This window comes from Mytilus galloprovincialis, chromosome 1, assembly GCF_965363235.1.
Source record: "Mytilus galloprovincialis chromosome 1, xbMytGall1.hap1.1, whole genome shotgun sequence".
NCBI lineage: Eukaryota > Metazoa > Mollusca > Bivalvia > Mytilida > Mytilidae > Mytilus > Mytilus galloprovincialis.
The window spans coordinates 111755825-111781135 of NC_134838.1; the positions used below are offsets into that span (position 1 = coordinate 111755825).

The 25311-nt window shown below is 30.4% G+C and overlaps 2 protein-coding genes across 4 annotated transcripts in view; one reads left to right on the plus strand and one right to left on the minus strand.

The window, feature by feature from the left end:
• Positions 1-12151, minus strand: LOC143051818 (adenosine 3'-phospho 5'-phosphosulfate transporter 2-like). 2 transcript variants are annotated; one of them, XM_076224787.1, is made up of 10 exons: positions 12007-12151; positions 8764-9004; positions 7703-7824; positions 7255-7409; positions 6590-6697; positions 5373-5470; positions 3051-3143; positions 1504-1615; positions 1085-1154; positions 1-307 (listed from the first exon to the last, which is right to left on the minus strand). In XM_076224787.1, exons 1-10 carry the CDS (start codon positions 12009-12011, stop codon positions 139-141), a joined length of 1173 nt encoding a protein of 390 aa, XP_076080902.1. In that variant the 5' UTR covers positions 12012-12151; the 3' UTR covers positions 1-138. The 2 variants fall into 2 exon arrangements, with proteins under 2 accessions (XP_076080902.1, XP_076080911.1); XM_076224796.1 differs by lacking the exon at positions 12007-12151 and adding an exon at positions 9496-9514.
• LOC143051808 (THO complex subunit 1-like) overlaps positions 12145-25311 on the plus strand; it is a 23286-nt gene continuing 10119 nt past the window's right edge. Inside the window, exons 1-11 of one of the 2 annotated variants that reach the window (XM_076224764.1) lie at positions 12145-12237; positions 13830-13903; positions 14947-15007; positions 15507-15573; positions 16157-16275; positions 19527-19575; positions 20137-20232; positions 20686-20759; positions 21756-21805; positions 22418-22526; positions 23229-23360. In XM_076224764.1, the coding sequence (XP_076080879.1) occupies positions 12187-12237; positions 13830-13903; positions 14947-15007; positions 15507-15573; positions 16157-16275; positions 19527-19575; positions 20137-20232; positions 20686-20759; positions 21756-21805; positions 22418-22526; positions 23229-23360 (882 nt within the window). In that variant the 5' untranslated portion in view covers positions 12145-12186. Of the gene's footprint in view, positions 12238-13829; positions 13904-14946; positions 15066-15506; positions 15574-16156; positions 16276-19526; positions 19576-20136; positions 20233-20685; positions 20760-21755; positions 21806-22417; positions 22527-23228; positions 23361-25311 lie in introns of those variants that run through there. The other variant, XM_076224774.1, reaches the window with a different exon arrangement.

Sequence of the window (25311 nt, forward strand, 5' to 3'; positions counted from 1 at the left end):
TGAATCCCTATATAATCAACCAAATTTTTTTCTCAAAAGGGGAGAATGGGCCCCCTGCCCCTGTTCACTTAGATTGACAAAGTTTGTATGAAAACCATGTATTATTTCTTTGTAAAACTATAAAAAATACAATATAAATTATACATCTGTTGTTGCTGATGGATATTTTTTATATGTCCTGGTATATCCTAGTAATGATTTTACTTCATTGTACTTAATTAATAAATATGTATCCCAGGAATCTTTGTTTTTACTGTATACATTTAAATAGATTCCGAACACTACAATTAAACCAGACCACACATACCTAAAAAAGATACAAAGAAGACAGTTAGTCATGTATATCTTATAAAATTTTGTATTTTATTGTGCAAAGTTCAAAAAAAAAAAAATCAGTATTCATTATTTAATTCTTGGTCAAATTAGTTCAGTTAAATATGTATAAAAGACAAAATATGTATTACATGTATTTCAGTAGTAGTGACTGGCTGTGGCACAGAATTTTTTATGATTTTTTAACAAATCTTATTGGTTGATTTGATACCTATGATTTAATTTTATTATCGTCAGTCCAGCTGAAAAGTTAATTTTTGTATATGCCAGTCAGAAGAACACTTTAAAGTATTTTTGAGAAAGAACATCTGAAGGATTTCTTAAAGAAGACCACATTTTGACTTATGTTTTTGTGTTATTGAGTTGCTGTCTTGTACTTTTGTACACACTACATCTCCTTTAATTTATATGGGTCATTAGACATAACTTTTATAGTAGACCCTGTCACCCACTGCATTCTTTTTTCAATAAAGAATGACAGATGCTTGCTTCAAATACATACCAATCTCTAACACTAGTCAGTAGGGTTAGAAAAGCTTGTGATAGTTCCTTTCCATAATGTTAGAGGTTTTGATTGTTAAAAGAATTTTTTTATTGTGTAATAAGGAAACATTACACTGTAATGAAACATGCAATTTTAAACTTAAGATAAATTGAATATTGACATGATATGATTGACCAATTTAAGATGCTTTAAATATGGTAAATTATGTTTCTTTTTAATGTCTTAGTCTTCTTTATTTATACTTACTGAAAAGTAAATGGCTTTGCAAAGAACATAAATGACAGAATTATAGTTATCGCTTTCCTACAGGTGGTAACTGAAAAAAAAAAATCAATATTTATACCTGTGATTCAAACAGGATATGTATAGGAAACAGTGTACTTCTGTTTCCTTGAAGTAAGCAGCTGTCAAAATAACTTATTTTAACAGTATCAAGGAATATCTAGACTTCAAATCACTATTTCCAAGTGTAGCTTATAATTATTATTGTTTGATTTTGTGAACAATAAAAAAATGAACACTTTCAAATTATCAGTTATTCTGCCTATCCTTAACCTGTATAAATTTACTAATTAACGTTGAGAAAAAAACGTATAAATAAATTCACTTTATTTTCACTTCCATTCCATTCAGAACAACTTTTTGGCGAAAAAATAATACTATACCTGTAACAGCTATCAAAGCACCAAACGACTTGACTAATGTCAATACTATATTTACACCACAATAGCCAGAAATTGAAAATATCACAGCATATCCATATGTCTCTACAGGATACTGAAAATAAAGTCGTCATAAATAGCAAAGGAGATATAGGATAATATGAACCTATAAATATCTCCAAGGCTACTATAAAAAGAGAATTGATGCTTTTGTTCTTTATTTCCTTTGATTGATAGCTAGGATTTTATACTGTAGAACATTGATTTAAATACAGATTCTGTGTCCAAGGATCTGACAAAACTGTTTACTATATATAGGAGTGATAGTGCTTACAATGAAATTTTCCACAATTTACATTTTCAAAGGTTATTACTCTGGTAAAATTATTTGATTGGTGCTGATTTTTCAAGTAATCTAAGAAATTTCCAGGGCCGTAAATTGCCTACCCTATAAGGGGAGGCAGTTGAGGTTCGTCTAGCGGAGCGAGGCGAGACTTGATTTGTGGACCTTTTTATGCAGAAAATGCAATGTACTTCCCCAGAATTCACCTCTTGTTGAATTTATATAATATTTCAATAAATAAGCGCCTGGAATATATTGAAAATATTTATTATCCAAAGTTAGATAACGTGTGCGGTTATAGTAAGATTTTTTTATCCTTTGTCCTGCTTTATGACTCTTCAAAAGCTATTATTATTAAGTTTTAGGGAACCAATTTGCGTACTTGAAATGAAATGCCCCCTGAAGTTGAATATTTTTTTTATGGTTTATCAGGTTTTTTGGCTGTTTTAATGAAGCTATTTTACTTCATTTCAGATACAAAATTTTCAAACCTTAAAATGAAAATGCATACTTAATAAAACTTTAATTATCAAATTCAAATTGATATAGCGTAACACATGTTTGTTTACACTGAAAGTTTTATTCCGTTTGGCTTTGTCAAATGCTAAAGGGATTTTTCTGTGCCTGGTCGAATCCCATCTCTTTAGCACTTATATGCATTCAATATTGCAACATTGTGACTTCTATGTAGATGTATGTGTTGCATAAAGAGACTACACAATCTGCTTTCTGTCTTGTTCACCTGTTCCATGTTTTAATTGCATGACATTGCATTTGAATGCTTGCTCTATCGAATATTTTTACCCAACCTCCTTAATAGGCGTAAGAGTAACAACAAGTACTATTAAATAAAGCATGATTTTAATCATTTGTTTGTTTTTTTTTCAGTGTTTTTTTCTTCATTTTTTCTCTCTTTTTTTCTCGGTTTGCAATAGGAGGCAACTGCCTACATGCCTCTATGTAATTTACGGCCTTGATTTTTGATATACACCTTTGATATAAATGTCATAAAAATCTGACAAGAAATGTAGGTGTGTAACAGCTTACTAGACCAGACAGACACATTTCATCAAGGGATATTTATGTCATATTTGGTTAAGTTGATACAAATGCGTTGCACTGAGATTAAATGTCCCCACTAGCTGTTTTATTTTCATACACCATTACTCAAGTATTTAAAACAAAATTAAGAATCACTTATACTTACATCTTTACAAAATTCAAAAGCCGGAAGTAATCTTCCAGATAAAACCAATCCAATTAATATGTATATAAATCCTATTGAATATGAATATAATACCTGAAAAGATAAAAGAATATATATGGGATCGGGAATCTTATGTTTCCTCTGTGTATATCATAATAAAGGGCTGCGCTTTAGCGCATGATACGCCCGTTGCTCTTTTAACTTGTCTTTTATGCTTTAAATGAATTTATATGATCAACTAGAAATATATATACAAATCAAAAGGGATGTTACATTAATATATTCACCAAAGTTTCATAAAATCCCCCTTTTTTAAGTATAAAAATTCATTACTTAAGAAAACGTAAAATCTAAAATTTATAAAAATGGAAAGGGAGCTTATGTCAATAGATATAAACAATTTATCAAAGTTGCATAAAATTTTGTGAAAGTGTTAGTTATTGTCCCAAAATTGGAAAATCCCCCCTTTTTTAAGCATAAAAATTCATAACACGGAAATGTAAAATCTGAAATTTATAAAAATTGAAAGGGAGCTTACATCAATAGATATAAACAATTCACCAAAGTTTCATGGACATTGGTGAAAGCCTTTTTGAGTTATTGTCCGAAGTGTTGAAATTCCCCCTTTTTTTATGAATAAAGCCCCATAAATCCAAAACTTAAAATCTGAAATTTATAAAAATTGAAAGGGAGCTTACATCAATAGATATAAACAATTCACCAAAGTTTCATGGACATTGGTGAAAATATTTTTGAGTTATTGTCCGAAGTGTTGAAAATCCCCCTTTTTATGAATAAATCCCCATAAATCCAAAACTTAAAATCTGAAATTAAAAAAAAAACGAAAGGGAGCTTACGTCAATAGATATAAACAATTCACTTAAGTTTCATGGAAATTGGTGAAAGTGTTTTTGAGTTATTGTCCGAAGTGTGGACGACGGACGGACGGACAGACGGACGGACAACGGTATACCATAATACGTCCCGTCTAAAAGACGGGCGTATAAAAACTAAATGACTAATCAATAATTTACCCAGTTACAATGAAATTCTTACAGGCTTCTGTTTAAAAAAAAAATCTAGTTAATTTGACTTATTCATCTCTTCTGCATTTTGCAGGCTTTTCAAACTTATGACTCGTGACCCTATGAGTATTTTAAAACTGCCAATTACTCCGAGCTAATAGACTAACCATGATTTATTTATCTTTTGACTATACAACAGATCATCAACATTTTTGCTTATTCCCTTACAGATTCAGAGAACACAGTTTTTTTGTCAAGTGCTTCCAATCAATGTGTAAATGTTCATTCTCAACCTGGAACCAAGTTAAGCTAAGTTGCTTTGGTGCAGACTTGAATAATTGTTTTTTTTATTATGTCTTCTCTCTTTTTAGCTCTGCGGGAGCAAGGGTATACAGTGCAACCTGAAGTGTGTTATCTGACACACTCCGGGACCAGAAAAAAATGTCAGATTAAGCAGGATGACGGAATACTTGGGTTTTTTCTACAAGGATAGGTAAATAATGGAACCATGAAAATGTGTTGGTTAAAGCAGGATGTTGGAATACTCAAGTTTCCGATTAGGAAGGTTACACTGTATCTAAATCTGCCCCTGTTCTACTGGCTGGTTTATAAATTATGTAATAGGATTATTGACAAACTGAATCAACAAGAGCTGTCAAAATGACAGTAAACCGGATTCTTTAACATTTATTTGTGTTCTGGCATTTATCAATATTACAAGGACCAAAACTCCTATTAGGTAAAATTTATGATTATCAATATCAAACTTGACTTCCATGTTGTCAACAATAACAACATATAAACTTCATGAGTAAATGCACTGACACGACATTTTTTAAACTTTCAAGAACCGTAACTCCTGAACGGTAAAAGTAAAAATCGTCATTATTGAACTTGACCTCCGTTATGTTGTCAGTAAAAACATATTAAAATTTTAAAAGGTTTGGTTGAACGGTTCATGAGTAAATGCACGGACACAACATTTTTTAAACTTTCAAGAACCGTAACTCCTGAACGTTAAAAGTCAAAATAGTCATTATTGAACTTGACCTCCATTTTGTTGTCAGTAACAACATATTAAAATTTTAAAAGGTTTGGTTGAATGCTTCATGAGTAAATGCACGGACAACATTTGGTTACCGCCCGCCCGCCCGCCGTACATCCCCAAATCAATAACCGACATTTTTGACACAAAAATCCGGTTAAAAATTAAAAGAGACAGTTTAAGAATAAGGTCATAAAGAATTTAATAAAACATGTTTTGAATATTGGAATGTTCAATGAAGCAATTACATACCATTTCTGAATTAGATCCTTGATATTGTTTTAATGCTTTCTCTTGTACATTACCAATAGCACCATCTGCTAGTAAGGCTAATGATATCAATATTACACCTAAAAAATACAAAATGCCTCTTGGAATTTCTTTGTGTTGTTGGGTAACCTCTTCACCCCACAATACTTTTTATTCATTGACATGTTACAAACAATACAAAAACATATAATTTCAGATTTTAAGAATTTTAACTAGTAAAAAAAATCTTTATAAAACATTTTTTGTTAAATATGGGATTTTCATTCATGGGTTAAAAAAATCGAGGAGTAACTGCCAGTGTTGATCCAACAGTGTAAGTAAAAAAAAAATTCTTGTTTGGGATGTCAATGATTTCATAATAAGTCAGAATTGTTTCAAGCAAAGGGGAAATTTTAATTCTCAACCAGCAAGAAAATAAAGTTGCTTTAGGGCAAACTTAAAAGACAAAAAATGCTGCTTGATTTTCATTTCCTCTTACAAGATTTTTGTAATATTTTTTTTAATGTCAAAACTTTTCTATGTGTTGATTTTTTTTTCATTGCCTAATACAATTTCATGAAGCCATCAAAGTCTGTCCAATACCAATTCTGCCTGTTACTCAGTTTACACTAATGATATAATCATTTTGAACAGGAAACAAGTTGAGTTAATGGATTATTTTGTTCCTAAATCAGAAAGAAACGCATAATTACAATATTGAAACAAACATTTTGTAGCTTACTTTACAGAATGGTATTTGCACATTTTGAAAGGCTGTACAGTACCCATAGTTGCTTAAATCCACATCCTTTTGTCTCTCTTGGATATTTTTGAGGGTAGTAATGGGGGTACCTTCCTGACGTATAACGGTAAAAATTCTTGCCAAATGACATTAATTGTAATTTTTATTGCATGATGATATAATGTACACTTCTTTTAGACGATAAAAAAATCAGCTGAATTTGACGAATCACGCTATTTTTTTCCCAAAAATAACGGTAATGATAATTATTTGAGACATCTGACGAATCATGATAAGGATATTTTGAAAAGGTAGCTGAAAATGTCAGTTTTTAATGCCTGACAGTAAAGTGCATTACAACGCTCATTTATCTCATTGTCAATAAAACCTGATCCTTATTTAATATTAGTATAACCTATAATTATATATATAATTCTATACATTTTATGATTTATTCTTTACTATTTCAATAACATACCGTATGTATTAAAACTAGGTGATACACTGCTGTCAGCAAGAGTAAATAAAATTAATCCTACACACATACATAATACTGCAGTTACATCTATGCACTTGTACTTTTTACCTAAAAAACGAAAAATAGAAACATTTTCAAATGAATAAAGAGAAATAACTTGGAACATAAAGTATCGAACATCTCTCAACCTTTTTTAAGTCTTTAAAATGTATATCTTCAATAGGCATAACTAGAAAGTTATTGTTAAAAAGATGAGCTATTATTTTAAAACATGTACTGGTATACAGACCAAAGTAAGACTAAGGATAAAAACAGAAAAAGATGATTTTTTTTGTTGTTGTTTCATATTGATTTATATCCCTCATCTCTATGTATTCATTGATACTTGAAAGGGATACACTTTTGTTAAAGTATGCTCACTTTATATAAAAGAGTTATAATACAAATAAATAGAATTTTTACAGAGTTGAGCTAAATAATGACTCCTTCTACAGTAATATACTTTGAAACTACTTTCATTTATGAATGTTAACTGCAGTCCATGCAGTATAGTTAATCTTAAATCCTTGATTTAACTTCATGAGTTTGTTACTGGTAGTAAATATACAAACTGATAACCTGTAATTTACCATTTTCAGAGAAATATATGAAAAATTAGCACCTACCCTGAATTAAGACTCCTCCTAACATAACTGGTATAAGTTTACAACATTTAAAGATAACTTGTGTTGGATAATTTAAATATCCAACAGAGGTATTCGACAACCCCATTGTTGATACCGTTAAGAATGCTATCACAGCATACGATGAGAGTGGAATCCTGAAAAAAATATTTTTGTTAAACAATATGGAATTGTGTTTTGCTTTTTGTACTTGTAAAATAATATTTTATCAGTAAAAAACACATTTTTTAAGCACTCTCCTGTTTTATTGACTTTATTTTTTTCTGGTGGCTAGAGACTTATCAATTCTTATTCCAAGCACCTGTATACTTTAATAATTTGTTATTTTACCATCATGTAAAATGAAGAGAAAAAAAAAAAAAAATGCTTGAATTAATAATTTTTCTTTTTTAAAGGTGCTAATTGTTTGATTTGATATGAAATATTATACCTTCTTTTTTTATCAGCTTTAAACTGTAGTTCTGTGAGACCAAATATAGTGTATAGTCCAAACTGTACTAATGTTAAGTACCAACCAAATGATCTGAAGCCATCAAGTTTGAATATCAGTTCCTATTGAGTGACAAATATTGAAAATAAAGTGATATCATTTTAATTTTAATTCATAACAAGTATTGAAGGAAAACAAACTAAAATCATACAAAATAATCCCATGTTATGCTTTATTTTAAAACCAGCAACTTCATGAATATGTATTTTTATATAATACAAGGATGATTGATTGTTGGTTGCTTAACATCTAGTGGCAAATATTTCATGCATGTTCAGGACGAAAATATAATACAAGGATTAACACTTGTCTTGTATCACTTTTCTTCAAAAAGGGATAAAGTTCAATAGCAAAACTGTCAACACTGAGATATATGCACAAACCTTAACAGCCCTCCCAAAAAAAACCAAACAATTTGATGTCTTTCAACAAATGTTAAATTACGGCATGTACCTGTATATGAGAGTGGATATCACTTACTTAGCAATTGTGATTTATAAAATAACTCTTCTGATTAGAACTCTTATTGGAAAATAAGTTAAGTCCTTCAATTACAATGAAATTATGCATAACTGTAAATAGCAATCTCTTCATGATGATGACATGAGATTGTAACACATTGATGACTGCTGTAACCCTATTTTGACTATTTTACCGATTATGTCTGTTTTGTTCATTCATCGTTGTAAAAATAACGGAATAAAGTCAGGAATATGACAGTTGTTGTCCATTTGTTTATCCTTTGATTTTGCCATTTGATTAGGGACTTTCCGTTTTGAATTTTCCTCAGAGTTCAGTATTTTTGTGATTTTACTTTATACAACATTTCAGTCAGCAATAAATGAAATTTTGTGTAAGTGGTAAAATTTTGATCCTATTATGCAAGTCGCCTAAATTTAATCATGTAAAATAAAAATATATGGCAAAAACCATCAAGCACAATGATCATACATATGGGTACATCATCAAAAAGGAATATTGTTGTAATATTTGTAACTTACTTGCATATAACCATATACCAAATAAAAAACAAACACTGCAGCTGTAAGCAGGATGAATTGCATAGTTGGCGAATATCCTGATATATCAAAAAATCCAATCTTAAGTTCTGTTGTTTTCTTATTTGAGGGCTCTGGCATAGGAACTATAGCAGATTTTTGAGACATTTCGTACAATGCAGAGTTACTTCCCTTTTGTCTCAGTAGTCCAACAGATAGTGGTGTGACTCTAGGAGTCACTGATCTAAAAAAAAAAATATCGCAAAAGTTATATATTTTTGTATGATCAATCTATTTAGTCAGTGAAAACAAAATCAGAGCAAGTATTTAATTTTGTTCATGAATTTTGATTACATACATCTACTTTACAAATATATAAGCTCTTGTAATTTGCCAAACACTTAAACAGTTGACTCCTAGCTCTAGTTAAAAACATTGAATCATTTCTTTACATTACATGTATATATTTAAATTTTAATAACGGAAATATCATTTACTGAAATATCATTTTGAACATCACTGGTTTTTTACCATCTGTTTCTATATGGATAAAGATCAATATATAATTACCATACAATTTTTTTTTTACAAATGTCCACAAATTTAATGACTGTATATCTTTCAATTAATGATATCTAAAATGGTTGTACACATGCTGGTAAAAAATGAATTTTCTTGATTTAAATTATTAAAAATCTTGAATCTTAGCCAGTGAAAAAAAATGACCATGATAACCTGAAAAACTTCAATCATGCATCAACTGATGTGATTCAACTATGACAGACATGTACAAGCTCCTAGGTTTTTTTTAAAGGTAAACTCTCTCAAGTGTAAAACCTACAAGTCTTACTAAGAAGTCTGTCATAAGAAAAAGAACTTTGTAAATAAAAACATATCTGAATAAGAAAACATTATTCAATACATGTACACAAAATCAATCACCAGGTTATACATCTGGTGACAAAACTTCAAATAGTGGTCACACTCACAGTCTTCTCAATAAACATTTTAATCAGCAGGAATCGTATCTCAATTTTTTGAGAATTTAGTTAGATTTTGTTGGCCTGTAGATATGATTTTTACATGCTTGAAAGCAATTTTACAAGCCTGGACTGCCTGGACTGCCAGGCCTGTAGTGATGTGTGAAGATTGCAGTGGATCATCCATACCTTAAAGAATCAGGACATATGGCCTATCAATGACACATGTAAGAACATTCACTAAAGTTATATCAAAAATCAATTGTTCACAGAATTTTTCTAAATTATCGATAGGAAGCTACTTCTAGTTAACTCAAAGTTACTATTGGCATCCAAGCATAAAGATTTATTCATACTGATTCAATAAATACATGAAATATATGTTTCTATATATTTTTGCATGAAACAAGGGAGATAATTATCAACTTCTGGTTAAATATGTCACTTCCAGTCTCATAACATAGCTTTATTCACACGGATTCCCAAAATATATAGTTTCTATATACTTTTGCCTGTAATAAGGGAGATATAAGGTACTGGTTTATTGAAGGTCACTTCTGATCTCAAATATTAGGTTTTTGTATGCTTATCTAAAAAAAAAAGTTTTAAGGTACTTTTCAAAGGAATAAGTGCACAAATAGCTACTTACAATTTACTCAAGGTTACCTTTAGGTGATAATTTTCAAGGTCATATGTCACCCAACAGATTGTTAAAGACCCTATGGCTTTATCATGTACCAAGTTAGAGTAATAATCAATTCATCTTAAATTTAATAATTTCAGGGACAATAACTCATATAAGATGTCATTGGATTGTTTCAGACCAAATGAATCATATCTTCATCACAATCAGGCCAACATTTTTCAATAGTTCTTGTATCTATATCTTAAAAGTGAGAGAGGAGATCATAAAACAAGGAAAAGTAAAAATTTAAAATATAACCTTGACCTCAATTTCATTTTTGTGCACAAGGGACCCAAAATCAATAATACTAGAACACACCCGCGAAATCGCGGGCATATACAGCTTGTAAACTGTTGTAGGATGAATTTTTGTAAAATTTATTATGGTTGGAGAATTTCATATAAGGTATCAAAAGCCCTCTATCTTTTTTTCCAAAATCTGTTATGTGTTTCCTTTCTGTTAAATTCAATAATTTTCGTGTTTCTGGCATTATACCACAATTATTCTTCCCCTTTGCTACAATGCATTTTTTTTTTATAAAAGTCAAATTAAATTAAAAATTTGCAGCGCTTCAAACATGAAATAAATGAAACTGCTTATAGATCATGCATTAATATTCTAATAAAATATGCTTCTAGGACAATCCATCAATGCTTTTCCTTTTGAGAGCCCTATTAACATGCCAATGGTAGGATTTGAATCTCATATAAATGACTAAGGCTCATTTGAGGGGTGGTCTGAGGGGCCCTGATCCCGAAATCCTGGGCTTTTAAAAAAAATTAAATCCTGAGGTGCGTATTTTAACGAAATTCATAAGCTGACATCCCGAAATTAAAAAAAAATAATATTCCTGCATCCCGTAAGGATCAATCCCGAAATCCAGAGTTTAAAAACACCCGATCCAAACGTCCAGAATAAGTCCAGCCTCCCTCTAATCTCTACCCTACTTTCATTTTGGCCAAATTACTACTTTCACTTTCAACAATAAACTTTTATGCCCCATTTATGGGAATTATGTTTTCATGTTCGTTGTCCGTCCGTCCTTCTGTACCGCTTCAAGTTAAAGTTTTCACTTTCAACAATAAATTGTTATGCCCCATTTATGGGAATTATGTTTTCTAGTCCGTTTGTTCGTCCGTTTGTTCGTTCGTCCGTCCGATCGTCTGTCCCGCTTCAGGTTAAAGTTTTGTCGAGGTAATTTTTTATGAAGTTGAAGTCAAACCAACTCGAAACTTAGTAAAGATGTTCCCTATGATATGATCTTTCTAATTTTAATGCCAAATTAGAGATTTTACCGCATTTCATGGTCCACTAAACATAGTAAAGGATATTTTTTTAACAAATATTTAAATTACAAAAAAAATAATTTAAACAAACTTCGTCCGCATTCACAGGTAATGCCTGCCTCATATTCAGTTTAAAGCCTATGGTTGTGCCATTAGCCCTGCCAGAGACATATAATACAATGTATTATATGTCTCTGGCCCTGCTATATATGGTCTTGTTCTTTTTTTTTTTAGATAGTCTAAGAATGGGGTGTTGGTTTGCAGGGCAAAGACAATCTATATAATATAAAATTACATCATTTTTGGTTGTCAAATGGAAGTTTTTAACGACCTTGACTGTCAAATATTCATTTCCACTTAAATAGTTAAGATATGCACATTGCCAACCACTAGTCGGTGTTTCGTGGGCCAGCGAAACGTCAAAATATGACCGGAAGTGTGAAGTACGTCATCAAATATTGCGGAAAATTTCAAGATGGCAGCCTCCATCGGATTTAACTTTCTGGGATCTGTGGAAAAGTTTACAGTAATTCCATCACTTTTAGATAACTTTTTCCAATTTTAAATTGAGCTTGAATTAAACCAACAAGACACTTATTTTTACATGTTCATTTAAATGAAAATTTGACAACAACAATTTCTTCAAACATTCCTACATATTTTTTTGGGAAACAAGACGTTTCGGCCATTTAGCCGGTTCGGTCTTGGTCGTTTCGGCCATGTAATAAACGTAGTATAGACTAAAACTTATACAAACATTGGTTCTATTTGTTTGTTTCTCTTTTATGTTGTCAGCAAATAGGAATTTGAGTGTTTTATCACTTATTTTTTAGAACATGAAAAATGGTGTAATAATTTTTTAGTAATACATAAATTTTTCTCGTTAAAATCTAAAACATTGTTACATACACGAGCGAATCATACAAGTTGAGATATATAAACTCTGTAAGATGGTGACAAGGGAACGTCACCATCTAAAAATGGATAATTAACGATAGGAAATGAGAAATCATCTCTTTTATCATAAATTTTAGTATTAAGCTTTTCGTTAATGATATAGATATCAAGATCGAGGATTTTCGGTTTTAAAAGCTCTTCAGAGCTTATGTTTGTAATTGCTTGCTTATACCAACTCTAAATAAAGCTTTATGTCTTATGTCTTATGGCAGTGGTCATTGCTAGTATTAGCTTTATTTTAAGTAAGTTCAACAGGATAAATTTCTTTAGTATACATACTGAGTCGTCATTATTGAGAGCCAAAATATCATCCAAATATCTAAAAGTATTATTAAATATGTGTATCAGATGTTGTTTCGATGGGTCTTTGCTGATTTTTGTCATAAATTGTGACTCATAGCAATACAAAAACAGGTCCGCAATAAGTGGTGAACAATTAGTCCCCATTGGAATTACGATAACCTGACGATAAAGGGAATCTCCAAAGAGATCTAATAAATCTAATAAAAATTGAAGGGCAGATATAGTATCAAAGCATGTCCAATTGACATAGTTTTTTTTGTTTATTGCTACTAAAAAATGACCTAAAAGAGTGAACATATATAGTCACATTCTGACTTTTTAAATGTCCATTTAATTAGGTGTGTGAATTTTTTCATAATGAGAATGTGAGGCAATGTGGTATATAGGGTAGAAAAATCAAAACTTTGAACAGATTCAAAATCACCAATATAAGCATGCAATTTATCAAGTACTTCCAACGAGTTTTTGACACTCCAAAAGTAATTTATTCCACTATTTTCGAAGGCCTTATTTGAACAATTTATTATCAGGTTTTTGATTGTACCAAGTGTACTGGTAAGAAGAATAGATAATTTAATAGTGGAACAATGGCTTGAAGACGAATTAAATTTATATTTGTAAGGTGTTTTGTGTAGCTTCGGAAGCCAATACATAGTTGGGACTTTCATTGCTTGTAAAGCGGTAGCTAAAAGTTAATGTTTGTTACAGATATCGTTTTCTGAAAATGGAGTCAGTTGGAATGTTGGTGAATTGGTAGTAGGTTACATCCAAAATAAAAGTAGCAGTCTTGTTTTCATATACATGCACATGTATGACTGTTGATTTTTTTTAAACTAAAAAACTTACTTATTATTTCAGAGTGCTTTGAGAGAATCTCTGTTGCAAAAGTCTAATGTGGAGTGCATTACAGTATACAAATCATACAATGGAAGGTGGGTATTAAAGAGACAGAAAAGAGTATATTGCTTATTTATTTGCTAAATCCATGTCCTAAAGAAAATAACATATTTATATAAATACGGTTAGTAGTATAACTAAGTATATATCCAGTATCATGAATATCTCTTTTACATGTATATGTTCCAGACCATATGTGTTTTTGGACCATCACATGAAATGCATGACAGTTTGTTGCATCAAAGTCATACCATGGGAATGCTTCACTCGTCATGGCTCATTAATTCAAACAAACTTGACTACAAACCAAAATACTGTCACTTCTAAAACTATTAACTCTCTTCAGTTACACCTTGTGCTTGCAGTTGTAATAAAATTTTCATTTTGATTTTCTCCTTTTTTGATGACAACTCAAAAGGGGCATACCTAAGGAAATATACAGTATCAAATGTTAATGTTACAACATTCATTGTGTTAATTAACCAGACCATATGTATATTGTCTGACTAAGTACACAAATACGTCATGCATACATAGATATAGGAAGATGTGGTGTGAGTGCCAATGAGACAACTCTCCATCCAAATAACAACAAAAGTAAACCATTATAGGTCAATGTACGGCATTCAACACAAAGCCTTGGCTCACACCGAACAAAAAGCTATAAAGGGCCCCAAAATTACTAGTGTAAAACCATTCAAACAGGAAAACCAATGGTCTTATACATGTCTGGTCCAAATACACATTGATTAAAATGTCAATGCGTAAGTAAAATTATTTGATATTCCATGATATGTGTCTATTTTATTTTTGTTGTTGGGTTGGTTATTGATATAAATCCCACATCTCATTTCTATTGGCAAAACATTAATATACCACAATATCAAGTGATTTTATTCCTTGTCAATTATGATACACATAAAGTAAAAGATTTACACTCAAACTATGATTACCCAAAGTGCTCTTGTCTAGTAAGTTGGTTATTAAGGCAGAAATTAATGTAAACATTAATTATAGTACTTTAAATCAAACATGAATTGTATCACTATACAGAAAATGTTTGGCTGTTTATTTTCAGTGAGTCAGAGAAGAAATCAGCTATGGACCAAGCTTTACGAGATATTGTCAGAGATTTAGTGGTAAGTTCAATGGTCAGCTATGGACCAAGCTTTACGAGATATTGTCAGAGATTTAGTGGTAAGTTCAATGGGAATTTAATAGATGAAAGGCTTATAAATAATATATAAGTAGGGGTTTAATGTACATGCTTTTAATATTACATGAATTATATTTGCCTTTTCTGCTGTATATCAGTGTTTTCCCTTGGACCTTGACCTTTGGAAATACTGGAAAGAACACTGAATGCATAAGTAAACAACTTTTTATGATTTAGAGTGTCTGTGCAATCCTGTTTGTAAGACAGAGTAAAAAATCAGGCTGTTTGATCTGATTGAATGCTTTTAGGCTGAGGCTGATACTTTCTTTTTTATCTGTTAAAATTTAGCTAATAAGCTTTAAATGTGGAAGGAGGGGAAATTAATTTTGGACATCCTAAACAAATAAAATTCAAATTTAATAACCATAATTCTAACCAATGTTTAAAACAAATTTATCACAACATTACGTTTATTCTTACAGATGTCTGAATCAGGATGTGATATTTACAAGATTATCTTAGAACATTCCATAGATCTGGCTAAACAAGGTAGGGACATACATGTTTTACTTGTGTTAGAACTATATTTCTTAAAATTTAAAGAAAAAAGATCATAGTTTAAAACCCATTAGATTATTTGATATGCAACTTCAGTTTATCATGTGAGAACTCTTTTAGTTACATTCGGTTAGTTCATATAAAAAAGAAAATGTGGTATGATTGCCAATGAGACAACTGTCCACAAGAGACCAAAATGACAGACATTAACAACTACAGGTCACCGTACAGCCTTCAACAATGAGCGAAGCCCATACCGCATAGTCAGCTATAAAAGGCTCCAGTCTATTTTACAGTTGCAGTTAACATTGCACAAAAGTTACAGACAAGAGTTCATGTATGATAATTTATAATTGAATAGTAAAAAAAAAACAACTACAAAAATCTCCAGTCATTACCAAAAATTCTTGAATGAGGTATTGGTTTGCTCATTGTAGAAGGTGACCTGTAGTTGCTTACTTTTACATTAATTGGTCTCTGGTGGAGAGTTGTCTCATTGGCAATGATACAGCATCTTCTTATTTTTATATGAAAACATGAGAGAAATTATTAACATAATTAATATTTGTTTTAGATGCCTGCTCACACAACACACCATTAGTAATTCTATCAGACATATTTGATGTTATAACCATAGATCAATGTCAAGAGGTGTTTAACTTAGTAGAACAAAAACTAAGTGTTTGGAAATCTGTAAGTACTATCTGTGGATAGAATAAGACTTAGTAGAACAAAAACTTAGTGTTTGGAAATCTGTAAGTACTATCTGTAGATAGAATAAGACTTAGTAGAACAAAAACTAAGTGTTTGGAAATCTGTAAGTACTATCTGTGGATAGAATAAGACTTAGTAGAACAAAAACGTGTTTGGAAATCTGTAAGTACTATCTGTGGATAGAATAAGACTTAGTAGAACAAAAACTTAGTGTTTGGAAATCTGTAAGTACTATCTGTGGATAGAATAAGACTTAGTAGAACAAAAACTAAGTGTTTGGAAATCTGTAAGTACTATCTGTGGATAGACTAAGACGTAGTAGAACAAAAACTTAGTGTTTGGAAATCTGTAAGTTCTATCTGTGAATAGACTAAGACGTAGTAGAACAAAAACTTAGTGTTTGGAAATCTGTAAGTACTATCTGTGGATAGACTAAGACGTAGTAGAACAAAAACTTAGTGTTTGGAAATCTGTAAGTACTATCTGTGGATAGACTAAGACGTCGTAGAACAAAAACTTAGTGTTTGGAAATCTGTAAGTACTATCTGTTGATAGAATAAGACTTGGTAGAACAAAAACTTAGTGTTTGGAAATCTGTAAGTACTATCTGTGGATAGAATAAGACTTAGTAGAACAAAAACTAAGTGTTTGGAAATCTGTAAGTACTATCTGTGGATAGAATAAGACTTAGTAGAACAAAAACTAAGTGTTTGGAAATCTGTAAGTACTATCTGTGGATAGAATAAGACTTAGTAGAACAAAAACTAAGTGTTTAGTAATCTGTAAGTACTATCTGTGGATAGAATAAGACTAAGTAGAACAAAAACTAAGTGTTTGGAAATCTGTAAGTACTATCTGTAGATAGAATAAGACTTAGTAGAACAAAAACTAAGTGTTTGGAAATCTGTAAGTACTATCTGTGGATAGAATAAGACTTAGTAGAACAAAAACGTGTTTGGAAATCTGTAAGTACTATCTGTGGATAGAATAAGACTTAGTAGAACAAAAACTAAGTGTTTGAAAATCTGTAAGTACTATCTGTGGATAGAATAAGACTTAGTAGAACAAAAACTAAGTGTTTAGTAATCTGTAAGTACTATCTGTGGATAGAATAAGACTTAGTAGAACAAAAACTAAGTGTTTGGAAATCTTAAGTACTATCTGTGGACAGAATAAGACGTAGTAGAACAAAAACTTAGTGTTTGGAAATCTGTAAGTACTATCTGTAGATAGAATAAGACTTAGTAGAACAAAAACTAAGTGTTTGGAAATCTGTAAGTACTATCTGTGGATAGAATAAGACTTAGTAGAACAAAAACGTGTTTGGAAATCTGTAAGTACTATCTGTGGATAGAATAAGACTTAGTAGAACAAAAACTAAGTGTTTGAAAATCTGTGAGTACTATCTGTGGATAGAATAAGACTTAGTAGAACAAAAACTAAGTGTTTGGAAATCTGTAAGTCAAATGTAAGTACTATCTGTGGATAGACTAAGACGTAGTAGAACAAAAACTTAGTGTTTGGAAATCTGTAAGTACTATCTGTGGATAGACTAAGACGTAGTAGAACAAAAACTTAGTGTTTGGAAATCTGTAAGTACTATCTGTGGATAGACTAAGACGTAGTAGAACAAAAACTTAGTGTTTGGAAATCTGTAAGTACTATCTGTTGATAGAATAAGACTTGGTAGAACAAAAACTTAGTGTTTGGAAATCTGTAAGTACTATCTGTGGATAGACTAAGACGTAGTAGAACAAAAACTTAGTGTTTGGAAATCTGTAAGTACTATCTGTTGATAGAATAAGACTTAGTAGAACAAAAACTTAGTGTTTGGAAATCTGTAAGTACTATCTGTGGATAGAATAAGACTTAGTAGAACAAAAACTAAGTGTTTGGAAATCTGTAAGTACTATCTGTGGATAGAATAAGACTTAGTAGAACAAAAACTAAGTGTTTGAAAATCTGTAAGTACTATCTGTGGACAGAATAAGACGTAGTAGAACAAAAACTTAGTGTTTGGAAATCTGTAAGTACTATCTGTGGATAGAATAAGACTTAGTAGAACAAAAACTTAGTGTTTGGAAATCTGTAAGTACTATCTGTGGACAGAATAAGACGTAGTAGAACAAAAACTTAGTGTTTGGAAATCTGTAAGTACTATCTGTGGACAGAATAAGACGTAGTAGAACAAAAACTTAGTGTTTGGAAATCTGTAAGTACTATCTGTTGATAGAATAAGACTTAGTAGAACAAAAACTAAGTGTTTGGAAATCTGTAAGTACTATCTGTGGATAGACTAAGACCATGATTTACTAGAAAACAAGTGTATTAGAATTATAGTGATGATGAATACAACTCTGACATATATTTTCTTATTTTTAACAAGACTTTTCTGTTTGAAAAATTCATAAATGAATAAAAACAACAACAATTTGAGAACTTTATTTTAAGAGGTTAACACATTTAGTTATACAGCTAATCTTCCCTTAGCATAAACTTTGTTGAAAAATAAAAAATGCAATATGTACATTATTCTAAAGTTGAAGGGTTACTGTTCAAGACAATTATATTGATAAACAATATTCTCCACCACTATAATTGTCTTGAGTAGTAGATAGTAGATTTTATAATGAACAGAGAACAAGCAAAAATATGAGAATTATATATATCAATAATTTGCTAGTGTATATGTGAATAGTGATTTACCAGTATATTTAGAATCATATTCAAAACAGTGTGGCTGTGGTCATTGATTGACGACCTAAATTATCTCATTGACTGGGACATATTAGGTGAACGTTTGTCTGTAACGACCACTGCTCACTATGTACTTGTTAAAGACACTTAAACTGGGGGGGTCACAAAAGGTTCTCAAAACCTTAATAAAGTAATTAGAAAAAATAATCAGTAATAACACGATGTTTTGATTTATATCAATAATATAAATCAAAACATAAAGTTATTCCTGATGATTTTTTCGAATTATTTTGATATTAAAGGCATTAAGAACCTTTGGTGACTCCACAGTTTAAATTCTATAATAAGTAAGCAGTGAGCAGTGGTCGTTACAGACAAACGTTCACCTAATATGTCCAAGTCAATGGGATAATTTAGGTTGTCAATCAATGGCCACAGCCACACTGTTTTGAATATGATTCTACTAAGAATAAAAATGATATGATAAACTGATTCATGAAATTTTATTATACTGTTGATATTTTATCTTACAGAAATTATTTTATGATACTGGTAAGAACTACCTTCTCAGAATGTGCAATGGTATGTATCATTAACTTGACCTTTGATAATGTATAAATGGTTTGATAGGAATTAGGAAAGAAATGTGTGTAGGGAGAGGGGAATTGGTGGGGAAACAGTTTGTGCAAATTATTTTATATCTTATTAATATGTTTTACTGCTGTTACTCCATGAAGAATGATAATTAAAAAAAACTAGCAAAACTTGAAAAACTACTTCTGTTATAAATGGATTTGTTTGGTTATTGTTGAGAACTTGATGTTTGTAGTTTTATATCAAGGTTGGGTTTTTCAGGTAAAAGAAAAAAACAAAAAAAAACAAAATGGTCTCTTGGATTCTATAATAATAACAGCATAATTCTTATTCTATCAACAATACGAGGAAGAAGATGTTACTAGTAATGAGGAAAGCTTCATTTTCCATTTTGTCATTTAATAGGATAATTGGGGCTTTTAGATATTAGTTTCTAATTCTAATAGTTTTGGATAATAATTTTTTTAAATGCAAAAATAACTTGTGTTTCATTTGAGATAATCTAAGAAGTGTCTGATAGATTTGATTGTGTTATACATTTGTTGACAGATATATTAAGAAGATTATCCAAGTCACAGAACACTGTTTTTTGTGGAAGAATACAACTGTTTTTGTCCAGATTATTCCCACTGTCAGAAAAGTCTGGTGAGTTATGATGAAATTTTATTTCTAAAGAAAACTGTGACTTATCTTTGCTTAGACTATGAAAATATTGATATGTTTAATCTTTGAGAAAGTAGAAAGTGATGCTTTAATAAATTCCCAAATCGAAATTGTATTTATAGTTCTGCCCTTGGCCTCTTAAACCTTCATAATTTTTATGGAATTCCAGTTTGATGTTAAGGAATGAAAAGAATTGAAAAGAATTGAAAGTGGAATGCCTAAAACCAATGAGAAAAAAAATATGTGCAGACATGATTTAAAGAACAAATTGTTATTATTTTGATAAAGATATTGTATCATTTTTTTTTATTATTCAAAATGATATCATGAAAAAATATACCTTTTTATAAAAACAGGCTTGTAATGAATGTTTAAGTAATTTATATTTTTTTCTGAAAAAAAGAGTTTTTAGATAATATATACTTTTATTTTCAGCTTTAAATTTGATGAGTAATTTCAACTTAGAAAATGTGACTACATTCATGGCAAATGATGGAAAATTAAAAAAGGTAAAAAACAATACTTAGGCTACACAGTAACCCATTTACATAATAGACCACTTTTGAGTTATGTCCTTCGCCAGAAAATTTAATAAATTTTGCATGCTTTTATGACGTCATTTACCAGATAGAGGTATCACCTATATACCTGAACTATTAACGTTCATCAAGCGTCTTAGTGATCATCATTGTGCAGGAAAAACTAGAAATTATTTTTTGTTCTGCAGGTACATGATCAAAATTCCCTAATGACAGCAGTGCTGGTGAGCAATTATAAGAATTTAATTTGCCGAATAATTTGCACAATAAAGCATATTTTTTAATCAACCACTAGCACAACATTTAGTCTTTTTTATAGAGGAAGTGATGCCCTTAGACGCACGAATGATGTTCACTAAAATGAAAGTTTTATGACGGAAATGCTACAAACGAGATAGTTGTTTATTGCTTTAATATATCCACAACATTTGAACTTATATTGATGGTTGTCTCATTATTGAATTACAAACTAACCAGGAGGAGTGACCCTTACACAATTTTTATAAATTTACATAGTTTTTCCAGATCAAAATAGTTACTCTAGCTCATTAATTGTTGAAATATATATATATATATATATATATATATTTAGAGGTTACTTTTCTGCTATGAAAGGTTGCTTCACTAGGCGACTTATTCAGGCTCTTGGTAGCTTCTATTTACAAAATACAATGACTTTTATTTACATACTACAAATGTCTTGTATGAATTGTATAGGCTTATTTGTCTACATCCTTGTTCTTTTGTTGATAGTTGTCATGTTAGCTATCATACCACATCTCCTTTCTTTTATATTTCAATGTTTGTGGACTAGGGTAGATTTTTTGAGAACAGACATTAAGTTTCCCTCAAAAATCAAACGAAATATAATGAGACCTTCATTTTCACTTTTGTTTTGTTTCTTATAACTACATCAATTGAATGGAACTTAAAGATATATTGATAATAAATAAATTTTCAATGTAGGAAAATGGTGAAGATAAAATGGAGGTTGAGGACGGAGAGATGGATGATGGGTAAGTTAATATCAATCATTTAAATATGGTGGTTTATTTTTTTCAGAAATAATTTAAGTCGTAATGTTTGATTAAATCTCAGACTGTGACAAAAATTTGTTAAAGTTTTTATAAAATTTATGATTTATGAGGTAGTTTGTTTTAAATTTTAAATCTTGATATACATTAAAAAGTTTCCTGTTACTAAATCTGTCCCATAGTTGTGAATTGACATGCTTTTGAAATAATAGAAATTGAGGAAAGGTTGTTCAGTAGAATACATGATCTTCCAATTGTTGATTTTTATCGGAAAACTATGACATTATAAAGCTATCTTTATGACACAATTTCCTATGACTTGTTTCACCCCAAATTTCCCCAGGTCAGCTTGGGTAATTTATTCATAAAATCGATATTGGAATCTTGCGTATTGTAAATTTGCCCATCTGACCAATATTTAAAAATTATCTTTTGTTTTTACATTTGAACAGTTCCTACCAGAAAATTTTAAGATACCAGTTATGGAGTCTGATAAGGTTTTAATGTCGATAAACGTACAATAGAAACTAATATGCTCTATGTACCTATATTTTAAAACTCCACAATAATTATTATTATTTTTTTGAAATACAGATGTTCACCAGTAGATTACAACCTGTACAGAAGATTTTGGTCCTTACAAGATATCTTCAGAAAACCTAATCAGTGTTATGAGAAATTACCATGGAAACAGTTTGTGGCAGTAAGTAAATTACCCCAAATGATTTTACATTTTCGAGATATCTTTTCTATAAGACTATAAGTTAGGTTTTTTATTTGTGAGAAGACATTATTGAAATACATATATATCCTTGTTCTTAAACCAAATCTGTTTTAAACTTGACTAAAAAAATGTATGAGCTGCCTGCATTTAACTATACATTGTATACAAAGTTCAGAAGCTGGTTACATTTGAAAAATTAAATTATCTTTTCAAATTATTCCAAGATGTAAAAGTAATGTTTATTCTCTGATTATATGAGAAGAATAAAAGGATGTGCTGGTAGCGATACACACATAAGAATTTTCAAGGCCATTCATTGTAGATCTTTTTCAGTATGTACCTTTTATTTTTCATTCACATACTCACACACACATGTTACTGTGGGAACTTGAGAACATCTTTTGAAATGAAGTAAATTCTGTAAAAATATTATTTGTGAAAAAGATTCTTTTTTTTTGGTCATTTATTTCACATACAAAAAAGTATGCAGTTTATTTGGTATAAGTAAATTGTGTTGAATTTAATGACCTCAAAATCCATGGAGAGTACTGAATAACAGTACTTTTGTTGAATATAATCTGATCAATGACAAGATAGAAAGGTTTTTACTTAATATATTATTGATAACCTTATCTGTATTAGATTTCTTTAAGTACTTATATCACTTGTTTTTTATGATAGAATTCTGAAGCAGTACTGAAGGCTTTTGCTAGTGCTAAACTTGATGACAACAAATCGTCCAGACGAAAACTGGACAAAAAAAGACAAACGGAAACAAAAAGTTTCTTTGCCAAATATTTAACAAGTGAAAAGGTAAGTGAACATTCAGCAATACCATATTGAATGTACTGTGGATATCTGAACTAAGTTATCCAATATATCGGAATTGACCATGAAGTTTCATGTTTTTTAGCTCACCTGGCACGAAGGGCCAAGTGAGCTTTTCTCATCACTTTGGGTCCGCCGTCGTTAACTTTTACTAAAATCTTCTCCTCTGAAACTACTAAGATAAATTTAACCAAAGTTGTCCACAATCATCATTAGGATATGCAGTTTTAAAAATGTGTCCGATGACCCCGCTTGGGAACCAATATGTCTGACATGGGCAAAAATAGTACAATAGGTAAAATGCAGTTTTGGGCATATATCTCTGAAACCAAAGCATTTAGAGCAAATCTGACCTGGATAAAATTGTTCATTAGGTCAATATCTATCTGCGCTGAAATTTTCATACCATTCAGGCAACACGTTTTTTGGTTGCTGCCCCTGAATTGCTAATTTTAAGAAAATTATGCAGCTTTTGGTTATTATCTTGAATATTTTTATAGATAGAGATAAACTGTAAACAGCAATAATGTACACCAAAAGTTTTACCTACAAAGAAGTCAACATGACCAAAATGGTCAATTGACCCCTTAAGGAGTTATTGCACTTTATAGTCAATTTTTAACAATTTTCATAAATTTTGTAAATTTTTACAAAATATTTTCCACTGCTACTACTGGGCCAAGTTCATTATAGATAGAGATAACTGTAAGCAGCAAGAATCATCAGTAAAGTAAGATCTACAAACACATCTCCATCACAAAAACACAATTTTGTCATGAATCTATCTGTGTCCTTTGTTTAATATGCACATAGACCAAGGTCACGAGATGAGCGACTCAGGCTCTTTAGTTTTTGTATTAACATCAAGTGTTAAATACCAGTATTGTATCCAGTTTCATGTATAATTTTTTTTGCATATTTTACTGTTATCTTGCAAACTCTTACTATAATATTATTTTACAGTTATCAGACTTGCAGTTAAATGACAGTAACTATAATATTATTTTTCAGTTGTTAGACTTGCAGTTAAATGACAGTAACTTCAGGAGATATGTTTTAGTACAGATGTTAATCCTCTATATTATTTTTCAGTTGTTAGACTTGCAGTTAAATGACAGTAACTTCAGGAGATATGTTTTAGTACAGATGTTAATCCTCTATATTATTTTTCAGTTGTTAGACTTACAGTTAAATGACAGTAACTTCAGGAGATATGTTTTAGTACAGATGCTAATCCTCTATATTATTTTTCAGTTGTTAGACTTGCAGTTAAATGACAGTAACTTCAGGAGATATGTTTTAGTACAGATGTTAATCCTCTATATTATTTTTCAGTTGTTAGACTTACAGTTAAATGACAGTAACTTCAGGAGATATGTTTTAGTACAGATGCTAATCCTCTATATTATTTTTCAGTTGTTAGACTTACAGTTAAATGACAGTAACTTCAGGAGATATGTTTTAGTACAGATGTTAATCCTCTATATTATTTTTCAGTTGTTAGACTTACAGTTAAATGACAGTAACTTCAGGAGATATGTTTTAGTACAGATGTTAATCCTCTATAATATTTTTCAGTTGTTAGACTTACAGTTAAATGACAGTAACTTCAGGAGATATGTTTTAGTACAGATGTTAATACTCTATATTATTTTTCAGTTGTTAGACTTACAGTTAAATGACAGTAACTTCAGGAGATATGTTTTAGTACAGATGTTAATCCTCTATATTATTTTTCAGTTGTTAGACTTGCAGTTAAATGACAGTAACTTCAGGAGATATGTTTTTGTACAGATGTTAATCCTCTATATTATTTTTCAGTTGTTAGACTTACAGTTAAATGACAGTAACTTCAGGAGATATGTTTTAGTACAGATGTTAATCCTCTATATTATTTTTCAGTTGTTAGACTTACAGTTAAATGACAGTAACTTCA

Excerpts from the sequence above, each read along its gene's own strand:
- LOC143051818 (XM_076224787.1), bottom strand. Across the intron at positions 3,144-5,372 it reads AAGGATCTAATTCAGAAATG|GTATTATATTCATATTCAAT; the intron begins GTATGTAATTGC and ends TTATCTTTTCAG. Across the intron at positions 1,616-3,050 it reads CTTTTGAATTTTGTAAAGAT|TATCCTGTAGAGACATATGG; the intron begins GTAAGTATAAGT and ends CTTTATTTTCAG.